We start from the raw sequence: 26,793 nt of genomic DNA on the forward strand, positions 1-26,793 counted from the left end.
GGAGCCGCTGTGGGAGCCACTGTTGGAGCCGCTGTGGGAGCCACTGTTGGAGCCGCTGTTGGGGCCACTGTGGGAGCCGCTGTGGGAACCACTGTTGGAGCCGCTGTGGGAGCCACTGTCGGAGCCGCTGTGGGAGCTACTGTGGGAACTACTGTTGGTGCCACTGTGGGAGCTGCTGTTGAAGCCACTGTGGGAGCCACTGTGGGAGCTACTGTTGGAGCCACTATGGGAGCTCCTGCACAAGCCACTGTTGGAGCTACTGTTGGAGCCACTGTGGGAGCCACTGTGGGAGCTACTGTTTGAGCCACTGTTGGAGCTACTGTGGAAGCCACTGTTTGAGCCACTGTGGGAGCTACTGCTGCTGCTTAAATAGAAAGAAAAGTATTTAGAAGACGTCACAATTATTCTAATTCATTTGTGAATATTACGTAGATTGATGATGAAGTTATTTGAGATGGACAATGTATAAAATTGTACTTTAGTCTATTGGTGTTGAGAACTTTACAGGTGAAGCTGGTTTAAGATGTAATTGCAATTACTGGTGAAGTTGCTTTGACTGATGCAGCGATTTCATTGAATGGTCATATGTTGCATTTACTATTCAGAGACATGTTGCTGATATTGTTGAGATTAGACTGAATTAAAACCAGCAAGTAAAGTATTTGGAGGAAGTCATTATAAATGTAATTAAATCGGTAATTTGTATTAGTGGTAAAGTTACATTGGTTGATGATGGAGTTCAGATAGGTAATTTTAGGCTTTATTGGTGATGAAGAATCAATTACTGGTGTCACGTTTTACCATGGTGTAGGAGCCAATATGGGTGTTTTTGATTTATGTGAAATTACTCCTTATATGGTGGTGTCATTGCACCACTAAGCCACAAGGGAGCATATGGCGCATTGGTGGTGGTGGTGGTTCACGTCACCTACTCATTGATATAATGAACACACGTGTGCGACTCCGGTGTGTTTTGGACTCTGAGAGAAGCGACAATTCTTACCGCACGCACGTTATAGCACACATCGGAGTTTAGGAAACAAACATAGAAACAAAAGGAGTTAGGAAATACACACACAAGGGTGACTTTGGGGTGTTATTATTATTGCCAATACAAGTGCTGCTGGAAGGAGCCAGGCTGGAGTGAGCGAGGCGAGCGCGTCAAGAACAAACTTTTGGTGAGTCCAAACCATAGGTCCAAACGCCACCGTGACCGAACTGAAGGCGGTATTGGGCCAAATTTAGTTCAATCACTACAAAAGTAAGAACTATATCTCTATGGAGAAGACATTGAGGACATCGTTGGATCGTTTATGTTCACAATGAGGACAGCGTGGGACTTCAAATGAGGACATCGAAGGATGGAAATCGTTTTCATTTGAGGACTTCGTTTGATTGTTTACGTTTCTTTGGACAATTTAGATATTGCGACGGCAATTATTTAATCGGATGAACGTCATCTGCAACGCTAAAAGAAGACATTGAATGTGGTGGGTGTGTCTTTTCCTTTCTTTTAACGCTGCCTGAAGTTTTGGAACAGTATTGGGCTGTTAATTAATTAAATAATTTCAGCCACCGTAGACCTCAAAGAACCACAAGGGACCACCAACAGTCAATCTCAAACTAACAGGAGCAATGCTGCTGATTTAATTTTGCCATCTTCACGTAGTGTTAACAGTGAAAGTAACATCCACAGCTTACTAAGGACACAAAATGAAATCACTGCATTATTAGTCAAACAACAGATTGCTGCCATTTTGCCTGAAAGGGAAATCCCAGTGTTCAGTGGAGATCCCATGGAATATGGAACATTTATCAAGTTGGAGTTCTCTTAAGATTTAGAGAAGAACATGTGGCCTTAATGGCAGATATACAAGCAATGTTCCACCAGGTCAGAGTGTCAGAAAAAGACATAGATTTTCTCAGGTTTTTGTGGTGGCCTAAAGGAGACTGCTCTAAAGATCCAGTAGAATATCGAATGCTGGTGCATCTGTTTGGTGCTACCTCATCCCCCAGTTGCGCTAATTATGCCCTTAAGAAAACGGCAGAGGATAACAAAGATTCTTTCCCTCCAATAGTATGTGACACTGTCTATCATAACTTCTACGTGGATGATTGCTTGAAATCACTACCATCAATGGAAGAGGCAATGCAAATGGTACAAGACCTGGCTAATATGCTTCAGAAAGGAGGATTTCATCTTTCAAAATGGATCGCTAACAGTCGCACAGTGTTGACATCTATTGCAGAGGAGAAAAGATCTAAGACCACCAGAGATCTAGATTTGGATAAGGATGACTTGCCCATGGAGCGAGCTCTTGGACTGTACTGGTGTGTGGAAACTGACACATTTCAGTTTAGAACATCTGTGGAACCACGCCCATGCACCAGACGTGGCATCTTATCTGTGATTAGTTCCATCTATGATCCCTTAGGCTTTTTAGCTCCGTTCATTCTCCCACCTAAACGGTTGCTGCAAGAAATGTGTAGGAAAAACATCAGCTGGGATGAAGAGGTACCAAAGACAACTTCTCGACAATGGCAAGAGTGGTTGGCAGAGCTGAAAAAGATGTCAGAGTTTAAGGTGCCGCGGTGCATCAAAGATAAACACTCTGGACTGCCAGAAAGTGCACAATTGCATCAATTTTCAGACGCAAGTGAATATGGTTATGGAACCGTGTCTTACATTAGACTAACTTTTAAAACGGGAGCACAAGTTTCTTTTCTATTAGGAAAGTCTAGAGTCTGCTCCAATGAAACAAACCACGATTCCCAGACTTGAGCTCACGGCTGCTGTGTTAGCAGTGCGTGTCGACAAAATGCTGAAGAAGGAGCTTTCATTTCAGTTGAAACAATCCGTATTTTGGACGGACAGCATGACAGTACTCAAGTACATCGCAAGTGAAACTACAAGGTTTCTAACCTTTGTAGCGAATAGAGTGGCTATCATAAGAGAAGCGACAGACCTCTCACAGTGGAGATACATCAACTCAAAGACCAATCCCGCTGATGATGCTTCCAGAGGGTTGTCTGCAGATCGCTTTCTGACTTGTAAGAGATGGATCAAGGGCCCAGAGTTTCTTCTGAAGGCAGAAGAGGAATGGCCAAAACTCACCGTGGAGCCCCATCCAATTTACATTGATGACCCAAATGTCAAAAAGAATGTTCATGTGAATGTCATTACTGTGAATGATTCAAAGAATGGCACACAACAGCTGTTGTGCAACTTTTCAGATTGGACTAGACTAAGAATTGCAGTAGCTTGGTTTCTCAAATTCAAAGACACTCTGCTAAAACTTGCAAGATGCAGACGAGAAATGCAAGCCTCTGATCAAAATGATTCAAAAATGACTAAGCTTAAAGCTGAACTTGGTGGACAGTCAGTAACTGTGGAAGATGTTTCAAAGGCTGAGATTGAAATTGTTCGTTTCAGCCAGAGAGAGAGATTCCCAATGGAAGTTAGCAACTTGGAAAAGGGGAAAGCTGTAAAAGGGAACAGTGACATTTCCAGATTGGACCCTGTCTTTGAGAATGAGCTGTTGAAAGTAGGAGTCAGACTCAGTAAGGCAGCCATGCCTGAAGAAGTTAAACACCCTGTGATTCTGTCCAAAGATCAGTTCGTTTCCAAACTCATTCTACAACACATTCATACCCTCTTAGGACATGCTGGGCGAAACCATATGCTATCTACCCTCAGAAAGAAATATTGGATCACAAATGCCAATGCAGCATGCAGGAAAACAATATCTCACTGTGTTCTATGCAGACGTTACCAAGGAAAGCTTGGAGAACAAAAAATGGCTGATTTGCCACCAGAAAGACTTATTCCCAACCTACCTCCTTTCACAAACACAGGAGTTGATTATTTTGGACCTGTTGAGGTTAAGAGAGGTCGCAACATGGTCAAGCGCTATGGTGTTATATTTACTTGCATGGCTAGTAGAGCCATACACCTTGAAGTGGCGTATTCATTAGATACAAGCTCATGTATAAATGCTGTGAGAAGATTTATATGTCGCAGAGGCCAAGTAGTACATTTGCGATCTGACAACGGCACAAATTTCGTTGGTGCAGAAAGAGAGCTCAGAGAAGCATTGTCATCCTTGGACCACAGCAAAATACAGAAGGCTTTATTATCAGATGGACTAAAATGGAGCTTCAACACACCCGCAGGATCTCATCATGGAGGAGCTTGGGAACGTCTTATACGTCTTGTTAAGAAAGTGCTCTACTCTGTTCTCAAACAACAACATATGGATGATGAGGGATTGCATACCATCATGTGTGAAATTGAAGCCATTTTGAACGACCGACCTATCACAAAGGTTTCAGATAACCCCAATGACCTGGAGGCGCTCACGCCTAATCATCTGCTACTTTTGAAGAGGAAACCATTGCTGCCACCTGGACTTTTCAAGGAGGAAGATCTGTACACCAGAAAAAGATGGCGTCAAGTTCAGTATATGGCAGACCTATTTTGGAAAAGGTGGTTGAAGGAATACCTCCCACTATTACAGGAAAGACAAAAGTGGAACAAACAAAAGAGAAGTGTGGTAACTTCACTCCAAGAAGGAACACACTCACGCTTTGATATCTTTGATTCTCTTTATCTCAAGACTCGTATGTGACAATACATGTACAGAACACTGTGGTGGTAACAAACATAGCTACATGCTAGCGGCTACATTTCCTATCTGCCGGTAGCACCGGAAGTAATCCCTTTTAACCCCCAAACCTGTGACACTGGAATTCATGGTCAACAGCTCCATCTGCAGGCATGACGCCTAATAATAATCATAATAAATGTACTTTACAACAAGAAGCTTCGCTGTTGGTGACTTGGTCATCATAATGGATCCCACTGCGCCAAGAGGTTCATGGCTGATGGGGAAAATAATAGACACTTACCCCGATAAGAGAGGCCTAGTGCGATCAGTGAAGCTAAAGACAAAGACTGGACAGTTGGATAGACCAATCAACAAGATCTGTCTACTGCAAGAAGCTGCAGAGGTTGCCGACAACACCTCTGCTGCACAAACAGTTTAAAGTTCACTTTATTATTGGCTCCATAGGAATTTGTTTTGTTTTTTGGTAATTGTTTATCACAATTAAGGGGCCGGTGTGTAGGAGCCAATATGGGTGTTTTTGATTTATGTGAAATTACTCCTTATATGGTGGTGTCATTGCACCACCAAGCCACAAGGGAGCATATGGCGCATTGGTGGTGGTGGTTCACATCACCTACTCATTGATATAATGAACACACGTGTGCGACTCCGGTGTGTTTTGGACTCTGAGAGAAGCGACAGTTCTTACCGCACGCACGTTATAGCACACATTTAGGAGTTTAGGAAACAAACATAGAAACAAAAGGAGTTAGGAAATACACACACAAGGGTGACTTTGGGGTGTTATTATTATTGCCAATACAAGTGCTGCTGGAAGGAGCCAGGCTGGAGTGAGCGAGGCGAACGCGTCAAGAACAAACCTTTGGTGAGTCCAAACGCCACCGTGACCGAACTGAAGGCGGTATTGGGCCAAATTTAGTTCAATCACTACACCTGGTGATGTGTTTTAATTGAATTATGTTGTTGCATTTGCTGGTGATGTAGTTGTATTGACTGGTGCAGTAGTTGCATTGGCTGGTTAATATATCATTAATAAGAAGGTTGCATTAGTTGTGTTTGATGCTGCAGATGTGGTTGCATTAGTTGTGTTTGATGCTCCAGTTGTGGTTGCATTTGTTGTGTTTGATGATGATCCTACAGTTGTTGATGATTGTGTGGTAGCTAAATTAGTGCTCACCACTTTGCATGGAATAGAAAATAATATGTTTAAATTGTATACAAGAACATTTGTTAATAGGGGAAATTATTATCTCATAAATCAACTTACCCATAAGAATGAACAAGGTTGTTAGTATTGGTCCAAACCCCATCCTGTGTCCTTTTGAATCTACAAAATAAAAAAACAGGGATATCATACAAAACAACACTAATTGCCTTCACAATATGTAGAGAGAAGGTCTATTACAAAATGATAACATTATGGGAATATCTATCTTATATATACAATTTGAATCCTGCGCCATGTCGGTTGTCAGTATGTACGTTGTAACGTTGTATGTAGCCAGTGTGACGTAATCTCACGACAGCATGACATCACGCATGACATCACATCCTACCTATAAATTCTAGGATGCCGTCAGATCGCACCAGTTCGACGGCTTCCATAGTGGGTTTTGGTCATTGGAGAGGTGATGCACGTCACCTCTTTCTGAAATGGGTACTTTCAAAGCCTGCCGTGGATTTAGGAGAGCACAAAACTCTCTCTCACACTGTGAGGTGCCTGTAAGGTGGCACTGCAAAGTGAACGACGCGTCACGCTAGACGTTCGGCCGCGTAGCGGCCCGAACTTCTAGTCTACCTTACAATTGGAACCTGCGCCAGAACGGTTGTCAGTATGTCGGTTGTCAGTATGTACGTTGCAACACTCTTGCCAGATTGCATGTCAGTATGTCATCACAACAAACCAACCTGTTACCAAGACGACGATGACGATGAGACGGTCGTCCCGAATATGGACACAACGCCAGTGTGACGTAATCTCACGACAGCATGACATCACATCCTACCTAAACTTTACACTACATCATCACAACAAACCAACCTGTTACCAAGACGACGATGACGATGAGACGGTCGTCCCGAATATGGACACAACGCCAGTGTGACGTAATCTCACGACAGCATGACATCACATCCTACCTATAAATTCTAGGATGCCGTCAGATCGCACCAGTTCGACGGCTTCCATAGTGATAAATAGTAATAATCTATAACCATAGAAAGAGTCATAAATGCTCATAATCATACTTATAAACTAGGCCCATTCATCATAACTACTTAGGTGATTCCTGCCTTCTCCTTTTCTCCCATTCTGCAGGCTCTGCCATGACAACCTGTGGACCTGACGACGTCGCCACTGTCTTTCACACCATTTCATTCTTATCCACCCTTTACACAAATAAACTGCTAACTTCATCTCCTGCGATTTCAACTATCTTTTCACATTGTACACCACTGCACACTCCCCACAGGTCTGCCATACCAGGTCTGAGTAATCACAAAGTGGGTTTTGGTCATTGGAGAGGTGATGCACGTCACCTCTTTCTGAAGTGGGTACTTTCAAAGCCTGCCGTGGATTTAGGAGAGCACAAAACTCTCTCTCACACTGTGAGGTGCCTGTAAGGTGGCACTGCAAAGTGAACGACGCGTCACGCTAGACGTTCGGGCCGCGTAGCGGCCCGAACTTCTAGTTTGTTACATTTCTGATTTCTTTTATTCAGATTTTACAAAAGTTTACAAAAAAATGAGTGGGTGAAATTATTTCTCATACAAACTCCCAATTTTTACAGTCTCAAGAAGAGGGTCAAGAATAGAGACGGAAAGAAACAAGGAAAACAAGTCAGATAACAAGAAGGCAAGTGTCAAATATCAATAATATAGTATGAGCAATGTCAAATATAAATATAAGGTATAGGTTAATAGTAATAACATGATGCAGAATGCTTATTTTGTAGGTAGAGACATATTTGCAGCAGATGAAAAATAGCAACAGATATAGAATAACAATCTCTTGTGCAGGTGAGACATCACTTAGCATATATCAGAAATAGGACCCTATATTGAGGATGCAACTTAACACATTGTGCTAGGGCTTAACTTGTGTCAGGTGGGTGGGTGTCCCAGTGCTGTTTTGAATATGCTAAAAGTCCGAGTGCAAAGCGCTAAATGGCCCTGAATTAGTCCTGGGTGTGATTTGGGCGTTACATTAATCAAACCAATCAGAGTGTCAGGTGCCATTACCTTTAAGAATAAGGTTGCGTTCTGCAAGGCACAGTGCGATCAAAAAGTGAAGCATGCAAGTTTAAAATCTACTGAGATATAATGTCAGGGGACGGGGGGTGAAACAAAAGCTCTCTGCTCACAGAAACATCAACACTGAAACGAGACATATCCTATATTAAACTTGTCTTAAGGGCATGCCCATATATGGGCATATACTGATGACATCAGGGATTTCCATTATGGGCTTAAAAGGGACATGGACTGACAGATACAGAGATCTCCATATATGGTCATAACAGGGACAAGGACTGACAGATACAGAGATATCCATGGGCATAAAACAGACAAGGAATAACAGATACAGAGATTTCTGACATCAGGGATCTCCATATATGGGCATAAAAGGGACAAGGACTGACAGATACAGAGATCTCCATATACACTTTACGTTGCATTATTACATGATTATTACATGATCAATAATGTTATGAATATGCATTGTTACACTGTAACTGGTAAATTCCTATTCAGTGCAGGTACTCAAATGCATTTTGCAAGATATTAACTATTAACTAATATTATTCATAATACATTTTAATCAATAATTGTGTGTGTAATATAATATTATCTTGATTCTTTAGAGCTAAATAACTTGCTTCATTTAATAGTTTGTAACACCAACATATATGGATTAATAGAGGGGAGAGAGTTGAGTGGGTTATGGTTATAATTTGTTAAATGAATGTCCTCCAGACACAACATTTTCACATCTTTGTGTCACTGAATGGACAATTATAATTGAGAATTGAGAAAATCTGTTATTTTCAGCGAGTGGCATTGTCATATGTCAAAGTAAATATTAGGCTTAATTTGGGCACTGCTTTGCTAACAAATAGGCTCTGAATGTAGGGTATAATTTACCATATTAATACAACTTATACACAATTATAACTGTTGTTAGGACAAGAATGAACACATCTTTCCCAAAACCCTGTGGGAACTTCAAGGGTACCCAACAATTTTGAAATCCTATTAAATGACAAAACTGTCCATTATAATTTACTGCATTCATGCATTTACTGTACATGCATTTAATATGCGTAAACTTATATGCTCATATAAGCGTTATGCATCTTCATATAAAGTGGCTGTGAATATACTTTAATAATACATTTGAATATTAATTCATATTAATAAACACAGTATTGGAAAATGAACTAATATAGATAACAATGGAAGATGGAGTGATAAGGATTCCACAATATGCTTAATCCTAGTCCTAGAATACAGCAAATGTGTGTGTATAGGTTACATACCTATACCTTTTCACTTTTAGGAGAAAAAGCTTCTGATACTAAAACGTGTGTACTATTAAAGGTGTACTTACTCAAAATGGGAAAACGTCAAAGTCAGAGCTCAATGAATTATGCCTTTTTAAAAATGTGTATTTATATTCCGTTATGCTATATCAAAATCCCAGTCAAGTGAATTGGTTGATTGTGGTGCACCTCTTTAGTGACGGCACTTTCAGTAAGAACTTATATATGGGGGAAGAAGCATTATGTAGGGGTGACAATCATTTCCAGAAATAGGACATCACATTGATAAACGCCAAACAAAGGATGGCGGTCACCTGTGTCAGTTCCTTGTAATAGTCAGCGTCTGAGAATCTTCTTTGTCCTCAGTTTCAAAGGTGCGTGTCAGTAATGCAAACGGTGTATACCCCTTGTTAAAGCTGTTTCCTTGTTCAAAATGCTGTTGCAAAGCATGGTGGTACAGCATTTTGCAGAATTGGATTGGAAAACAATAAGCCTTGTTCTTGAATTATTGGCTTCCAAAACATGTCATACGTCATCAGTAGAGTATCCACATTTGACCCTCCGCAGGTTCAAGGTTACTACTAGACATCTAAATCACTCATAAAGTGGCTTGGCAACATCATACCTTATGCCACACAAATCCACACATAGGCTACTGTATCCACTAAAAGTTATGTTGGTTAAATAAATTGTGGCACCTGCTGATCATCTTATTAAAATAACTGCTACAGTATACTGTCATTCTAGTGAGTATACAATGCCATACACAACAAGTATAACTACTTTATGGGGGGGTAGCCTTGATACATACATGCAGGTCTTTTTACCACCATAAAGAACCTGTGACATCTTGCTACGACATCCTACTACTATAATTGAAATGACCTCCAAAAGTTTGTCCGGGGTAAAAGTACGTACGATCGCTCCACTTGCCTCCAAACTTGCCACAGACTGTTGATCAGTGCTCTGGCTAATATTTAGGCTTCTTTCCCCGCCTTCAATGTACTTACATATTGTACAATTAATATAAAACTACATTTTAACATTTTAGCCACAGCAGCTTTCCTTCTTTTTGGCCGCAGCAGCTTTGTTTTGGCCGTAGCATTTTGTTCTATATGGCCATATCAGTTGGATCACCGTTGCAATGTAGCTGTGATGTAGCTGATGGGGCCTAGATGTGAGGGCCGCTAAGCGGCCCGAACCTCTAGTTACTTTAATTACTAGTCAAACCATACCCCCCAACCTCCAACCCCAACCCTAACGCCTGAACCTAGCTACACACACACACACACACACACACACACACACACACACACACACACACACACACACACACACACACACACACACACACACACACACACACACACACACACACACACACACACACACACAGGGTAACTAAGGTTATACAGTCGGCAGTCGCAGTAGATCAGGGGTGTCGAAGTAATTTTGGGGTGTGGGCCGCATTGGTCAAAAAGTGACTTGATGTGGGCACGCGGACACGCACGTTCATGCAATGTAATCTAAATCAGTGGTTCTCAACCTTTTCAGGCGGCGACCCCCAAAAATAATCAAATTTGAACTGGGGATCCCCCACCCTGATTCCACAGATAAATATTGTGAAAATAGCCGATCTACAAGCTCACAACGCCTCGCATTGAGGCATTGTTAGCTTGTAGATCGGCTATTTTCAAAATGTTTGCCTCTTATATTATTTGACAATTTGGCCAATGTTTGACCAGTTTTTATAGTATAGTTTGTTGATTACTTTTAATCCAGTAATGCTATTTTTTCATTTCATTTAATCTTTTCTTTCTTCTTTTAAGACCTTTTCTTAGGTCTTAAAAGTCTTTACATTGTCACTTCCCTGTCATCTGGGGACCCCCCCAAAATCATGTGGCCACAGGTTGAGAACCACTCATCTAAAAACTTGCTACTTCCAGACATCTGACATCTCTTTGCTTTAACCAACTTGTCGATGTCAGGGACCAGTTTCTGAATCTGCAGTTATTTTCATAATATATCATATAATTTAATGTCTATTAAGTGTCACCTATAGATGTTTACTAACATTGCGACTGGATGTACAGGTGATTGTTTCATGCAATCAATTCTCAACCTTGTTGTTTCGGGCACACCCCAACCCCCTCTTGTGTGTTGGCTAGTGCTGCGCGCCCTAGCGAGACCTGATAGAATGGATCTCATTTGCAACCAGTATGACGCTTGCAACCAGTGTCACGTCGTCTGTTAAAGGAGACATCCGGGCATTTTAAGTGTTATCTTTGATGTGTGGCAAATCACTCACCAACGTAGAAATGCCCATTGAGTTACTCCACTCCGCTGGCTGCTTGTCTCTCTGCCTGGCAACACCAGGTTGCCAGGTTCGGAGAGAAACAAGCAACGAGCGTTAGCTTGTTCTGTTATTAGCGGTTAGCTTGTCGGGACTTTCAGCGCCTGTAAGGGTATCATGGGGCTCCACAATGAGTGCTAGGAGAAAAAAAACAGATTTTGCATTTGTTAAAATAGGCGAATTTGGGCTATTCACGCGCCTCCTATTATGCCAACAGTGGGGGTCGACAGGGGGATCTGTGGAGTAACTCAATGGGCATTTCTACGTTGGTGAGTGATTTGCCACACATCAAAGATAACACTTAAAATGCGCGGATGTCTCCTTTAAGGGGTCTATTAGTTTGGATATAGTAGTTTGGTCTAAGAATGAGTCCAGATTCGTATATAGCCAGATATTGTTTAGCAATTGTTGTAATGCTGGCCTCTCTCTCTCTCACACACAGACTGAGGGTTCAGTGTGTATATGAGTCCATTGTCCAGTCTGTCTCTCTCTGCTTAATTGTGTAACACTGTGTGAGTGAGAGAGAAAGAGACAGACAGACAGACAGACAGACAGACAGAGAGATAATACATTGTGAATTGAGATCATAGTGGATTACACATCTTTCTACCATGCTCTTCTTATTTGAAAAAAAAACCTGTAAGTATATTCCTCACTTGGTGAGGGAAAATAAACTATTTTGAGCTGTAACTACAAATGTGGTTATTTACAGGCCGACTTGTGTGAGGATCAAAGAGTAGACTTAACGATGCCAATCAGCGACAACATTCCACGAGAGACAAAGACTCTCTGCAGCCGGGACATCAGCTGGGCAGGAGGGGGTGGAGGGGGTGAGCAGCAGCATCGTTAGAGGCAGTATGATTTTACTTTTTGTTTTTAATCATATCGCGGGCCGCATTGGACCTCTCTGCGGGCCGCAAAAAAATGTTTACACCGCTGCAGTAGATAGTCAAAATGACTTTGTCATTCAGCACTTAACTTACTACACTGCATGTAATCAGTGGTGGAAAGTAACTAAGTACATTTACTTAAGTACTGTACTTAAGTATATTTTTGAGGTATTTGTACTTTACTTCAGTATTTCCAATATCCAATACTTTTACTTCTACTCCACTACATTTCAGAGGAAAATGTTTTACTTTTACTCCACTACAATTATTTGCAAACTTTAGTTACTAGTTAGTTCTCAGATATAAATTATGATATTATAAAACATACATTAACCACTTTAGCCCTATTTTATTCCTAGGCTATTTGAAAATAGCCAATCTACAAGCTCACAACGCGTCGCATCGCGACGCGTTGAGAGCTTGTAGATCTGCTATTTTCAAACATTTTAGTACTTTTACTTTTGGTACTTTAAGTACATTTTGATACCAATACTTTTGTACTTTTACTCAAGTAAATTTTTTATTCTGGACTTTTACTTATAACTGAGTATTTTTATGTTGCAGTATTGGTACTTTTACTTAAGTAAAACATTTGAGTACTTTTTCCACCACTGCATGTAATACAGTACGGGACACCATTCACTGAATGATACTTTATTTCACTGCATACTCCATACTCAGTATCTGCCTGTCAGCCATATGCCATACTGTATGCTTGACACAAAAAAACAGCATGACCTGTCAAGAGTGCTTGAAAATGGGGATGCCAGGTTGAAAGTGGTTAAAGTACTATGGTCCATAACTCTAGGAACATTGCCATGAGGGATTCGGTTAGACCAGCCATCACACCTGAAATCTTTGTAGAATTGTTCTCGACTGAATCCAAGGTTCCAGAAGATCTAAAATGGTGTGCTATACAATGGTGTCTTTTGTCCAGTCTTAGAGCTGCAATGGTTGTGGTTGTCTGTGTTGTCTGCAATAAAGATAGTAACTTTAATGAGGATGGTGATGAAGGTAGTGATGTCATGGCTGATGCTCCCATGTTGACTCACAAATGGAAGATTATTTCAGTGAAGTGGCGGATGGATGCATTATTGTCATAGATAGAGTGGTGTGTAGTTTACTAGTTTGTGCCTGTTTTGGCACTGTCATGGTCAGAGCTGAGTTTGTCATTGATATATGTTCTATATTCTGTAGGCGATCTGTGTTCAGCAATGATGATGCTGCAGTTTCAGTTTGCATCAGTGTTTCAAATGCTTCTGCAGCTACTTACATTATGTTTTGGAACAGTTTGCATTGATTTCAGAGGATAATGAACCAATGCCATTAGCAGTTTGAAGCCAATAGCACTGAAGCCAATGCCATCAGTGGTTTCTCTGCGGTTTGTGCTCTTGAGGAGGTTGTTGGTTTGGGTGTAGTTTGTAATAGCATATTTGTCACAATCGCAACAGTGGTTGCGATTGTGATATTATCTGTTTGACCTCCTAGGTATGAACTGGTCTGTCTTGTTTCTGGTAATGTTTCATACGTGGTGGTTTTATGTGGATAGATGTAACTTTTGATATGCTTCTCTTGTGCACTCTGTATTGCTTGCTGTATGGTCCTGCGTTTTATAAAGTGTCTTTATACTGTAGGTGAAGAAGAAAGGCTATGATTGGTTATTGATATATTCTAGTTAAATTAGATGATGTTTGTGACATAGCTTGGTTAGTATGGGTTTAATTTGAGGTTCAGGTTATCAGTGCATTTGTTCCACTGTTAGCACACCGAATATGGCTATAGCAGATCTACAAGCTTACACCCGTGCACAAATAAAAGAGGTTTTACAGTCATGGGGAGATGTATTATTTACCATAGTCGATTTGCCAGTTCCAACGTAACTTACCTTTGGTGTTTGTGGACTAGATAAGGTTACAGAAGTTGAAGCATACAGTTGAAGTACTTGCAGTGGTGGAAAGTAATTAAGTGCACATACACAAGTACTGTACTTTTTACACACATTACTGTTACAAATTTCAGATACCTTTACTTTACTGGAATATTTCCGATTTAAGCGATTTTTTATACTTTTCCCTCTAGCCCACTACATCTCAGGACAATAAAAAATATACAAATACAAATATTGTACTTTTACCCCACTACAATTATTATTAATTAAAAGCATTAAAATGCAAAGATCTGGTTGACCTTAAAGCAGTTCAAACTAGAAAAGTGCTCCTCGGAGCACAGGTCTCCGCCAGGTCAGGAAGGTTATTGTGGCCTCCTCGTGGCGCTATAATAGGCCAATGTGAAAGGGATGGCATTTCTTCTTCAGCCTAGTGGGAATGTGTGTGCAAAATTTCATGGAAATCACAAGCTGCGTTCATGATTTGAGGCATTTTGTTCAAAACGGACCACTCCTGCAAACTTTGGAAGGCAACCTTAGCCAATGAGGATGGCATCTGGAAAATCGGACAGATCTGTGTTGATCACATGACTATAGAGATACTGTGTATCTAGTTACCTAGTATTACTTTAAAGAGGTGGTGCCATGGTTTTGCACTTTTTCATGTGTCTATGAGGTTGATAGAACTTCATTTAGCCCCCTGGTGGTGTTTTTATGGTGTTTTATGTCTTCTCTGACTATTTTGAGTTTCTACCTGGAGGCTGAAACCTTGAGGGTCAAACGTAGAGAAACAGCGCTTTAGTGACTTAGTAAAAACATACCCTCCCCCTCATTATCATAACACAACAGGTGTGGGCATGAGGAGGAGGAGGGACTAGGACAGGTGGGTGGTGCTAAGGTGGTGGAGGAGGTGCTAAGGTGAGAACCAGGTATACTTAATGAACTTTTTTGAAACAAAATATAACCATAATACCTGATGATTATATTTTAGGGGGGGGGGGATCACTGAAAAGCACTGCACCCCGTCTTTAAGTATAACTACTTAAAGTTCATAAAATCATTAAAACACTTTAAAGTAACTAAATAAACCTAAATTGCACACATACTGTATGCGGCTAGAGTAGGCACCGCTTACTCACACCGGGTGTGATTTTTATTATCCTTTTTGTTTTTAAAAGAAAGTGTGTAAACATTAGCCTGGTAAACCCCCCTCCCTCAGGAAATCTCATTTGCATTTTTTCAGGAAGGAGTCTGGCCTACAGGCCTGTATGGGCAATTTAGGAGCTTCAGCCAATCAGCAGTTTGTTTTCCCCACCACCAGCCAAAGTGACGCAAGGGGACTTTTGAAGGGGCCATGCCTAAAATAGGTTGCTTTATTTGGATACATGCGCGTCACTGCCCGCCCTTGCCGGTTCTCTGAATTTTTATTTTTAAATAGGCTCTGTCATAATTAATTGAGCACATATATGAAGTTAAATTACTAAACTCTATCCGAACGATACCTTAAAAGTAAATTCTGTGCCTTAAAAAAGACGTTTGAGGGTGTTTTCTAGTTTTAAAACCGAAACCAAAAACAGCGGACAGAAAAAAATGGCTGCTGTTCCATTTTGGTCGGCTGCACTCGGTTCCATTCGGTTTCACTCGAACTCGCCACCTGATTGGCCAACCTTCGCTGTCAATCACAGAACAATGAGCGAGGACGCTGATAGGAGAGTTCATGTTACTAGACCATACCCGGTCGACGCATCCGTGGGGGGATATGCGCACATGATCTGGCAACCCGGGAGGCAGTTCGTCCCATAGCTGGGCAGCCCCGTAACCATGGCGACAGTGTTTTACACATAAACGCTAATAAGAAGCTGAGATTTGATGAAATTGAAAAACGGGCTTCACAGTTAAGTTCAGATGGTAATGGTCAATGGCTGTGTGCAAAATCAGAGCAATTGGTCCAGCCAGTGAGGAGAACCGGGTAGCTTCACGTACTCACGTACTCACCTACTCACCACTACAGACAGAGGTTACTAGAATTATAGTAGGATAGTAGGATGAACTCCGGAGAAACTCCCAGACAGGCCTGTAGGCCAGACTCACTACTGAAATCAAATACAAATGACATTTCCGGAGGGAGGGGTTTACCAGGCTATGTAAACACTGGGGCGGAAAGCCAACATATTTTTAAGGTTTGAGATATCTGAGACACATAAAGAAGGGGTAGGACCTGATAAGTTTTCACAAAACGTCTTCCTACTCCTTTTTCGAACATGTAATATAATTTAAGGATGATGTTAAAATAACTTTGGTTATTTGTTTTTCTCCTTTGTCTCTTTCTCATTTATATTTTTATCACTTGGTTATCAGTTGTTTTTATTCATCATATCACAACAGCAATACAAGTATGCCAGTATACATAGATGTGTCATGACTTTCTTTTTAAACAAAAAAAAAACAAGATACATACTTACAACACATACACAACTTAAAACTAACACAACAAATGTTAATATAATAAATAAATAGTAATAAGCAAACCCACGCACCCCTCCCAGGACCAACATAACATGTCACGAAAAGCAAGGGCCAAACACCATGCATACCTGTGCAAAGTTATACCACTGTGTACTGACAGCCTAAATCATGTCCTTAAGCTTATCTGTAATGCTAGACCATACGTTAACGTTTCTCTCGCTTTCTCCATGTAATTTCGCTATTGACAGTTCTAGATATACTATATCTAAAAAGGTTCGAGCCCATTGCCAAAATGTTGAGGTACTTCTGTATACAAGAAGTAGTCCTGAATTGAATTTGAACGAAAGATTGAAAGGTCATGTAACTTTCATTTATTGTCAACATTAGTCAACAACAATTCCAAGTTACAGCTTTATTAACTGTAAAGGAAAACACTACTGTAGATATATTTGACTATAACTATAATTACAACTTATATTTATTTGAATTATTCCCCTTCCTCAAGCTCTTTGTGTCACAGTCACAGACCTTGCTATTGATTGTAGTTTCTAGGTTTTATATTTCTATGTATTTTGTTCCCTGGTCTAGTATTTGGTATTCTTGGTTTTATGTTTCTTTTCCCCAGCTGTATCTGATTTGTAATCACCTCTCATGTGTATTTCAGTCTTGTTCCCCAGTCAATCCTTGTTGAGTCATTGTATCCTCTCACATGTTTTATTACATTTCAAGTAAACCTGTAACCATGTGACAACTACCCTTGGATCAGGAGCATTATACCAAATTAATCACACCTGTGGGTGCGACGACACCCTATGAGTGTATCACACAACCACACACTCTCCCTCCTTCTTCCTCCTGGTCGGTAAGAGCTTATACCAGCTTGTGATTTGTGGCACCCCCTTTGCGTGCCGTGAGGTTATCTCATCATCTGTGTTGTTTGTTGCAAACAACACAGATTGTATCGTTCCGTTTAATACACGTTCCTCACGTTCCAGTTTCGTGACGGTTGTGTGCTCGTTCCTATTTGGTAAGTGCGTTATGTTTTTCCTCCTACAAGCATAGCCTACTGGCAGCACTGGAGCAAACACGGCCCCCTCGCGTATTAGGAGGGCAGGGTGAGTCTCCAGAACCAAGGACGGGTGTTTTTGATGAATCTAACATGTTAAAAATGGAGTTTGAAGTTATAATGGGTTTGTATAGGAAGGGGGCGTGTCTGATAAAATGAATATCAAATGTCTAAATACTGAATCAAGCAACTTAAAAACTGTCTGGGGGGCTCACAAAAGCCTGAGTAGAAGATAAAATTACCCAAAGTTTTTTTTAAAGTGAAATATACCTTTAAGATGCCTCACTAAAATGATATATCGAAAAAACAAATGATCAGAAAACAACCTGTGATATGTCTTCTTTTATATTCCTCAACCGATTAATTGACAAAGGACGCAATCGTTCAGAAATAGTGTGTGTTGTGTTCACAAGCTGGTCCAGCCGGCTGTCATTGACTTGAATGGATTTCACCAAACTTCCGGATCCAGTTTTGCCTCCCATGCGCGTGCGTCAATGACGCTTGACAGGCCTATGGACTGACCCTACCTTCTTCTATCATTACATTACATTACATTACAGTCATTTAGCAGACGCTTTTATCCAAAGCGACTTACAATAAGTGCATTCAACATAGGTAGGGAACGAAACTACTAATCACCAGAGGTGCATTTCCTGTAAAAACAAGCAACCAAGAGTATACCTAGCGCTAAGGTAAAAGTGCAATATATCAGCTATCTACTTTCATAAACACATGAGATAAAATAGCCAAATCAAATGAGCACGAGCTAATAGATCCAATACAACAATACAACAATAGTTCCTACAACTAGTTAACAACAAGTAGGCCAGGCAAAGAGGAAGGGTAGTGTTTCCTGAAGAGGTGGGTTTTCAGCCTGCGGCGAAAACCCACATAGCCTTGTGTTGACGTGCAGGTTGCGGGCAGTGCCATTTTCCTGGTATTGTAGTTTGTCAATGTTGGAGTGGTTGGCTCACTGAAAGAACACTATACGCGAAATGCCTCCCAAGTAAGGTCGACCACGCTACTTCCTTCCTATTGTTGACACCCGGGTAAAGTTCACAAATGCTGAACTCCATGCTTCAGGTGCGTTGAAAGTGGTGCATCATAACGCCACTATGGGACACCCCCTTGCTCCCATAGAATGGAAGTGAATGGGACACTGACGCGTTTGAAGCTTATGTTTGACCATGCTCGTAACTAAGCAGTCAGTCAAACTGGGCTCAGAGCTAGGTGTGACTGCACACCTGTAGTGCATTGAATTAATTGATGCGCACAGGGGCCTGTTTCACGAAAGCGGAATTAAATAATCCTGTAGTTAAGCCAAATCCAGGTTTGACAAAGTCTGCTCAATACAGCCTGGTTTATTCCGTTCCACGAATGCCAAGCCAGGCTGAGAAGGAGCGACTTTGTCGAGCTAGACTTTGTCAAGTCAGACTTTGTCGAGCCAGGATGGTAAAGCCAGACTGAATGCGTGTTCACTTATTCCTATAAAAGACCATGAACTCAATCTCAGATTCCTTAGCAGCAGGTGAAAATTAAGTATAAGAATATCTCGCAGAATGGTAAGTGCCTCAATACATTGAATACAATGTACAAATGAAGGTGAATAAATCACTTATGTGCCTGCTCACATTTTTGCTTGCTGGCACTGGCGGTGGCCCTCCCACCAGAGCATAAGAGTGGAGTGGAGTGCGGGAGTGCGCTGTTATCAAACTCGCTATCTCGCTATCACCTCATGTTGCTTCCCCCCCGCTCCGCTCGCCACCGCTCCGTCGCTCACCTTGATTTGCACACCTCTCGCTCCGCTCAGAACCGTGCGCTCAGCAGCAAAAAAACAGAAATAAAGGGCATGCCACCATGACGTGAAGCCATAGAATAATCACATCTGCAGCCTTTTTTTATTACTCTTATTTGAAAACACCCTTGCAACGTTGTCAGTCATTTTTTATAATCTCAAGAACTTCGGTAATATATTATCGAACATCTAACAACAAGATGAACTATAGTGTTATAACGGAGTGACAATGACATATCACATGAGTCATTGTGAAACAATTATGATTCATGGTCACACACTATTTCAGTAATATAATTAAATTGATTATATCTATATCTTACCGATATATCTATCAATAGATTATATCTATATCTTGATTATATCTTATATCTTATTGTATTTATTGTATTTATTTTATTTTATTTGACTGCAGGGTAAAGTTTTTAATTCAGTCTGACAGAAGCAGGGATAAAACGTAATTAACCCCACTGGCAATATAAATGAATGACCAGAGGGGGGATATCAAAAGCAGAGGCATGGATTCCCCCATCCCCCCTGGTAATCGAACCCTGAAAAACCTCATGATTCTTGTCAATGAACAACAAACTTCTGTAATATGATTGTCTCAGTCTAGCGACAATTTAAATTTCATATTTTATTTCTACGCATGTTAATACTTCTGGTCACCTTCTGATGCCACTAGAAACGGGTAAGCTAGCTTTAACATTGTTTATGTACAGTGAAACACAACTTTTAAATTGTGAAATAAAAATTCATCTCCAAGCTCCATTTAAGCTTAAAGTTACAGAGGCAGACCACAAAAAGAGATGACCAGAAGGGGGTGTTGTAGCTGTAGTTGTCACTCCTTGTCTTTAACGTTTGTCAGCTTCAGTATAATGTCTGCTGGCAGCCCCAGTTTGACCAGTTCCTCTTTAAACTGGAAGGGAAAAAAACAAAAACAATGTTTTTGATTTGTGATGTCTCTGTGTGTTCGGTAAGTTAATACTCAGGTTACCTTTAAGTCCGATAATCATTATAGTACCATTACTGTCCTGTCAAATAGCTTGCACGACGTGCTGAGAAAATATGAAATATTGTACATTTGTAAAGAGTTTAAAGACAACATGAAATTTGATATTTTTCACACTCCTAGAGCATATCCATGTATTTTTACTTCAAAAGTTCCCAAAAATCCAATCTCAATCACTTCCTGTCAAACAAAAGGATTACATCAGCAAGACCCCATGAATAATCATGAATCATGATTTCATTCAACTTTGTGATTCGCATAGCTCTCTCTCTCTATTAAATTATCATACATAGTTTGGTTACAGTACCTGCGGCAACACAATATTCTCGATGTCTTCTTCGGTTAAAGATGTCTCTGAAGAGAGCCCCATCCTCAGACCAATAACGTGACCTACAGGTAAAATATCCCAGAATTAAAATACAGACGGGTATGATATTGTTGATGACATGGGTAGAACCTTGGATTCTATAGCCAGGGGCGGAGCGTCAGGGGGGGCTGGGGGTGCGGCCGTGTGGGGTGTGACACCACACAGACCTTTATTACCTTTACCACTAAATGTAGCCTTTAGTAATAAAACATCACTTGGTCTATTGACACTTTTTAACTGACAACATGACAGCTTTGAAAAAAGGAAGGGAAAACTAAAGATCATTTTATAAAACTTACGAGATCCAGGGGTGTCGGTTGGGAGATCTGTGGGAGCCTCTGTAGGAGCCTCTGTGGGAGCCGCTGTTGGAGCAACTGTGGGAGACGTTGTTGGGGCCACTGTGGGTGCAACTGTTGGAGCCGCTGTTGGGGCCAGTGTGGGAGCTGCTGTTGGAGCCGCTGTGGGAGACACTGTGGGAGCCGCTGTGGGGGCCGCTGTGGGGGCCGCTGTGGGGGCCGCTGTGGGGGCCGCTGTGGGGGCCGCTGTGGGAGCCGCTGTGGGAGCCGCTGTGGGGGCCGCTGTGGGAGCCGCTGTTGGAGCTGCTGTGGGAGCCGCTGTGGGAGCTTGTGTGGGGGCCGCTGTTGGGGGCGCTGTTGGGGCGGCTGTGGGAGCCGCTGTTGGAGCTTGTGTGGGAGCCGCTGTTGGGGGCGCTGTTGGGGGCGCTGTTGGAGCTTGTGTGGGAGCCGCTGTTGGAGTCGTTGTGGGAGCCGCTGTGGGAGCCGCTGTTGGAGCGGCTGTGGGAGCGGCTGTTGGAGCCGCTGTGGGGGCCGCTGTGGCGGCCACTGTGGGAGCCGCTGTGGGAGTCGCTGTGGGAGCAACCGTGGGTGCCGCTGTTGGGGCGGCTGTGGGAGCCGCTGTTGGAGCTGCTGTGGGAGCCGCTGTGGGAGCTTGTGTGGGGGCCGCTGTTGGGGGCGCTGTTGGGGCGGCTGTGGGAGCCGCTGTTGGAGCTTGTGTGGGAGCCGCTGTTGGAGCCGCTGTTGGAGCCGCTGTTGGAGCCGCTGTGGGGGCCGATGTTGGAGCGGCTGTGGGTACCGCTGTTGGGGTGGCTGTGGGAGCTTGTGTGTGAGCCGCTGTTGGGGGCGCTGTTGGAGCTTGTGTGGGAGCCGCTGTGGGAGCCGCTGTGGGGGCCGCTGTGGGAGCCGCTGTGGGGGCCACTGTGGGAGCCACTGTTGGAGCAACTGTGGGTACCCCTGTTGGGGCGGCTGTGGGAGCTTGTGTGGGGGGCGCTGTTGCAGCTTGTGTGGGAGCCGCTGTGGGAGCCGCTGTGGGGGCCGATGTTGGCGCGGCTGTGGGAGCGGCTGTTGGAGCCGCTGTGGGGGCCACTGTGGGTGCCGCTGTGGGAGCCGCTGTTGGAGCAACTGTGGGTGCCACTGTTGGGGCGGCTGTGGGAGCTTGTGTGTGAGCCGCTGTTGGGGGCGCTGTTGGAGCTTGTGTGGGAGCCGATGTGGGAGCCGCTGTGGGGGCCGCTGTGGGAGTCGCTGTGGGAGCCGCTGTTGGAGCAACTGTGGGTGCCGCTGTTGGGGCGGATGTGGGAGCTTGTGTGGGAGCCGCTGTTGGGGGCGCTGTTGGGGGCGCTGTTGGAGCTTGTGTGGGAGCCGCTGTTGGGGGCGCTGTTGGAGCAACTGTTGGAGCCGCTGTTGGGGCCAGTGTGGGAGACGCTGTGGGGGCAACTGTTGGAGCGGCTGTGGAAGCCGCTGTGGGGGCGACTGTGGGAGCGGCTGTTGGAGCGGCTGTGGGACCCGCTGTGGGGGCGGCTGTGGGAGCCGCTGTGGGGGCCGCTGTTGGAGCAACTGTTGGAGCCGCTGTGGGAGCAACTGTTGGAGCTGCTGTTGGGGCCAGTGTGGGAGACGCTGTGGGGGCAACTGTTGGAGCGGCTGTGGGACCCGCTGTGGGGGCGGCTGTGGGAGCCGCTGTGGGGGCCGCTGTTGGAGCAACTGTTGGAGCCGCTGTGGGAGCAACTGTTGGAGCTGCTGTTGGGGCCAGTGTGGGAGACGCTGTGGGGGCAACTGTGGGGGCCGCTGTTGGAGCCGCTGTGGGAGCAACTGTTGGAGCCGCTGTTGGAGCAACTGTTGGAGCCGCTGTGGGAGCAACTGTTGGAGCTGCTGTTGGGGCCACTGTGGGAGCAACTGTTGGGGCCGCTGTTGGGGCCAGTGTGGGAGACGCTGTGGGGGCAACTGTGGGAGCCGCTGTGGGAGCAACTGTTGGGGCCGCTGTTGGAGCCGCTGTGGGGGCTGCTGTTGGAGCCGCTGTTGGAGCAACTGTTGGAGCCGCTGTGGGAGCCGCTGTGGGAGCAACTGTTGGAGCTGCTGTTGGGGCCAGTGTGGGAGACGCTGTGGGGGCAACTGTGGGGGCCGCTGTTGGAGCCGCTGTGGGAGCAACTGTTGGGGCCAATGTTGGGGCCAGTGTGGGAGCCGCTGTTGGAGCCGCTGTGGGAGACGCTGTGGGGGCCGCTGTTGGAGCCGCTGTTGGAGCGGCTGTGGGAGCGGCTGTGGTAGCCGCTGTTGGAGCGGCTGTGGGAGCGGCTGTGGGGGCCGCTGTGGGGGCCGCTGTGGGGGGAGCTGTGGGAGCAGCTGTGGGGGCCGCTGTGGGGGCGGCTGTGGGGGCCGCTGTTGGAGCCGCTGTGGGAACAACTGTTGGGGCCGCTGTTGGGGCCAGTGTGGGAGCCGCTGTTGGAGCCGCTGTGGGGGAAACTGTGGGGGCCGATGTTGGAGCCGCTGTGGGAACAACTGTTGGGGCGGCTGTGGGGGCGGCTGTGGGAGCAACTGTTGGAGCTGCTGTTGGGGCCAGTGTGGGAGCCGCTGTTGGAGCCGCTGTGGGGGCTGCTGTTGGAGGCGCTGTGGGAGCCGCTGTGGGAGCAACTGTTGGAGCTGCTGTTGGGGCCAGTGTGGGAGCCGCTGTGGGGGCCGCTGTTGGAGCCGCCGATGGGGCAACTGTGGGAGCGGCTGTGGGAGAAACTGTTGGAGCTGCTGTTGGGGCAAGTGTGGGAGACGCTGTGGGGGCAACTGTGGGGGCCGCTGTTGGAGCCGCTGTGGGAGCAACTGTTGGGGCCGCTGTTGGGGCCAGTGTGGGAGCCACTGTTGGAGCGGCTGTGGGAGCCGATGCGGTAGCCGCTGTTGGAGCAACTGTGGGGGCCGCTGTGGGGGCCGCTGTGGGAGCCGCTGTTGGAGCGGCTGTGGGAGCGGCTGTGGGAGCGGCTGTGGGGGCCGCTGTGGGAGCCGCTGTGGGGGCGGCTGTGGGAGCCGCTGTGGGAGCCACTGTTGGAGCCGCTGTGGGAGCCCCTGTTGGAGCCGCTGTGGGAGACGCTGTTGGGGCCACTGTGGGAGCAACTGTTGGAGCCGCTGTTGGGGCCAGTGTGGGAGCCGCTGTTGGAGCCGCTGTGGGAGCCACTGTTGGAGCCACTGTGGGAGCCACTGTTGGAGCCACTGTGGGAGCCACTGTGGGAGCCACTGTTTGAGCCACTGTTGGAGCCACTGCTGCTGCTTAAATAGAAAGAAAAATATTTAGAAGACGTCACAATTAATCGAATTAATTAGTGAATATTAAGTTAAATGGATTGATGATGAAGTTATTTGAGATGGACAATGTAGTAGTTGCAGTGTACGGTAGCGATGTTGAATTGACTGGCGCTGTGGTTGCAATGACTGGTGCTGTAGTTGCATTGACTGGAGCTATTATTCCATTGACTGGTGTTGTAGATGCATTGGCTGGTTAATATATCATTAATAAGAAGGTTGCATTAGTTGCGTTTGATGCTCCAGATGTGGTTGCATTAGTTGTGTTTGATGCTGCAGATGTCGTTGCATTAGTTGTGTTTGATGCTCCAGATGTGGTTGCATTAGTTGTGTTTGATGCTGCAGATGTGGTTGCATTTTTTGTGTTTGATGATGATCCTACAGTTGTTGATGATTGTGTGGTAGCTAAATTAGTGCTCACCACTTTGCATGTAATACAAAATAAAATGTGTAAATAGTAAATAGGAGCATTTGTTAATAGGGGAAAATATTATCTCATAAATCAACTTACCCATAAGAATGAACAAGGTTGTTAGTATTGGTCCAAACCCCATCCTTTCTACTACAAAATAAAAAAACAGGGATATCATACAAAACAACACTAATTGCCTTCACAACATGTAGAGAGAAGATCTATTACAAAATGATAACATTATGGGAATATTTGTTACATTTCTGATTTCAATGTAAAAGATTACTGTATTTTCCATAATGATTAGCTGTATATATATATATATATATATATATATATATATGCTCATATAAGAGTTATGAATCTTCATATAGAGTGGTTGTTGTGAATATACTTTAATAATACATTTGATATATTGTATTGTATAATATTAATAAACACAGTATTGGAAAATGAACTAATATAGATAACAATGGAAAATGGAGTGATAAGGATTCCACAATATGCTTAATCCTAGTCCAATCAGCAGGATTTCACAATGGATTGCAAAAAGAATACATTAATAAAAATATGCTTTCTTTAATACAATACAATTATTTAGGATCAGCTACACATGTACCGAGAATACAGTAAATACATGTGTGTATAGGTTACATACCTATACCCTTTCACTTTTAGGAAAAAAAGCATCTGATACTAAAACGTGTGTACTATAAAAGGTGTACTTACTCAAAATAAGAAAACGTCAAAGTCAGAGTTCATGAAATGTGCCCTTTTATAATTTGTATTTATATTCCGTTATGCTATATCAAAATCCCAGTCAAGTGAATTGGTTGATTGCGGTGCACCTCCTTAGTGACAGCACTTTCAGAAAGAACTTATATATGGGTGAAGTAGCATCATGTGGTGACTGGTGACAATCATTTTCAGAAATCACATTGATAAACGCCAAGCAAAGGATGGCGGTCACCTGTGTCAGTTCCTTGTAGCCTAATAGTCAGCAGGAAGTCTGAGAATCTTCTTTGTCCTCAGTTTCAAAGGTGCGTGTCAGTAATGCAAACGGTGTATCCCCCTTGTTAAAGCTGTTTCCTTGTTCAAAATGTTTGAAACTTGTTATGCTGTACCACCATGCAAAGCATCAGTCATCCTTCATTTTGCAGAATTGGTTTGGAAAAAAGTCTTGTTCTTGAATTATTGGCTTCCAAAACATGTCATACGTCATCAGTATCCACATTTGACCCTCTGCAGGTTCAAGGTTACTACTAGACATCTATATCACTCATAAAGTGGCTTGGCAACATCCTACCTTATGCCACACAAATCCACACATAGGCTACTGTATCCACTAAAAGTTATGTTGGTTAAATTAATTGTGGCACCTGCTGATCATCTTATTAAAATAACTGCTACAGTATACTGTCATTCTAGTGAGTATACAATGCATACACAACAAGTATAACTGCTTTATGGGGGGTAGCCTTGATACATAAATGCAGGTCTTTTTTATCACTTTAAAGAACCTGTGACATCTTGCTACGACATTACTTTACCGGGGCGGCAGTGGCTCAGGGGTAGAGTGGCCGGGTAGAGTGAACTGGAAAACCGCAAGGTTCCCAGTTTGATCCCGGGCTGGGGCGCTCCCCTAGAGTTAGTGTCGAAGTGTCCTTGAGCAAGACGCTGAACCCCTAATTGCTCCCGATGAGCAGGTTGGTGCCTTGCATGGTTTCCTCCGCCATCGGTGTATGAATGTGTGTGTGAATGGGTTAATGGCACAATCAATGTAAAGCGCTTCGGATAGAAGCGCTA

General features: G+C 43.8%; 1 protein-coding gene and 1 long non-coding RNA gene across 2 annotated transcripts; both read right to left on the reverse strand.

Annotated features, from left to right (window-relative positions):
- On the reverse strand, window positions 1-25,963 carry LOC311034585. Its single transcript, XR_014599601.1, has 3 exons — window positions 25,717-25,963; window positions 5,896-5,955; window positions 1-364 (listed from the first exon to the last, which is right to left on the reverse strand). It is a non-coding gene; the product is annotated as an uncharacterized lncRNA (long non-coding RNA).
- LOC311035073 (uncharacterized protein) lies at window positions 19,709-25,677 on the reverse strand (the record flags this gene model as incomplete). The annotated part of the gene is made up of 5 exons (XM_084043151.1): window positions 19,709-20,543; window positions 20,944-21,026; window positions 21,303-24,542; window positions 25,087-25,137; window positions 25,646-25,677. 5 exons carry the CDS (start codon window positions 25,675-25,677, stop codon window positions 20,539-20,541), a joined length of 3,411 nt encoding a protein of 1,136 aa, XP_083899277.1. The 3' UTR covers window positions 19,709-20,538.
- Window positions 25,964-26,793: the final 830 nt, after the last annotated feature.

Source organism: Gymnoscopelus microlampas (genome assembly GCF_963454915.1).
Source record: "Gymnoscopelus microlampas genome assembly, chromosome: 19".
NCBI lineage: Eukaryota > Metazoa > Chordata > Actinopteri > Myctophiformes > Myctophidae > Gymnoscopelus > Gymnoscopelus microlampas.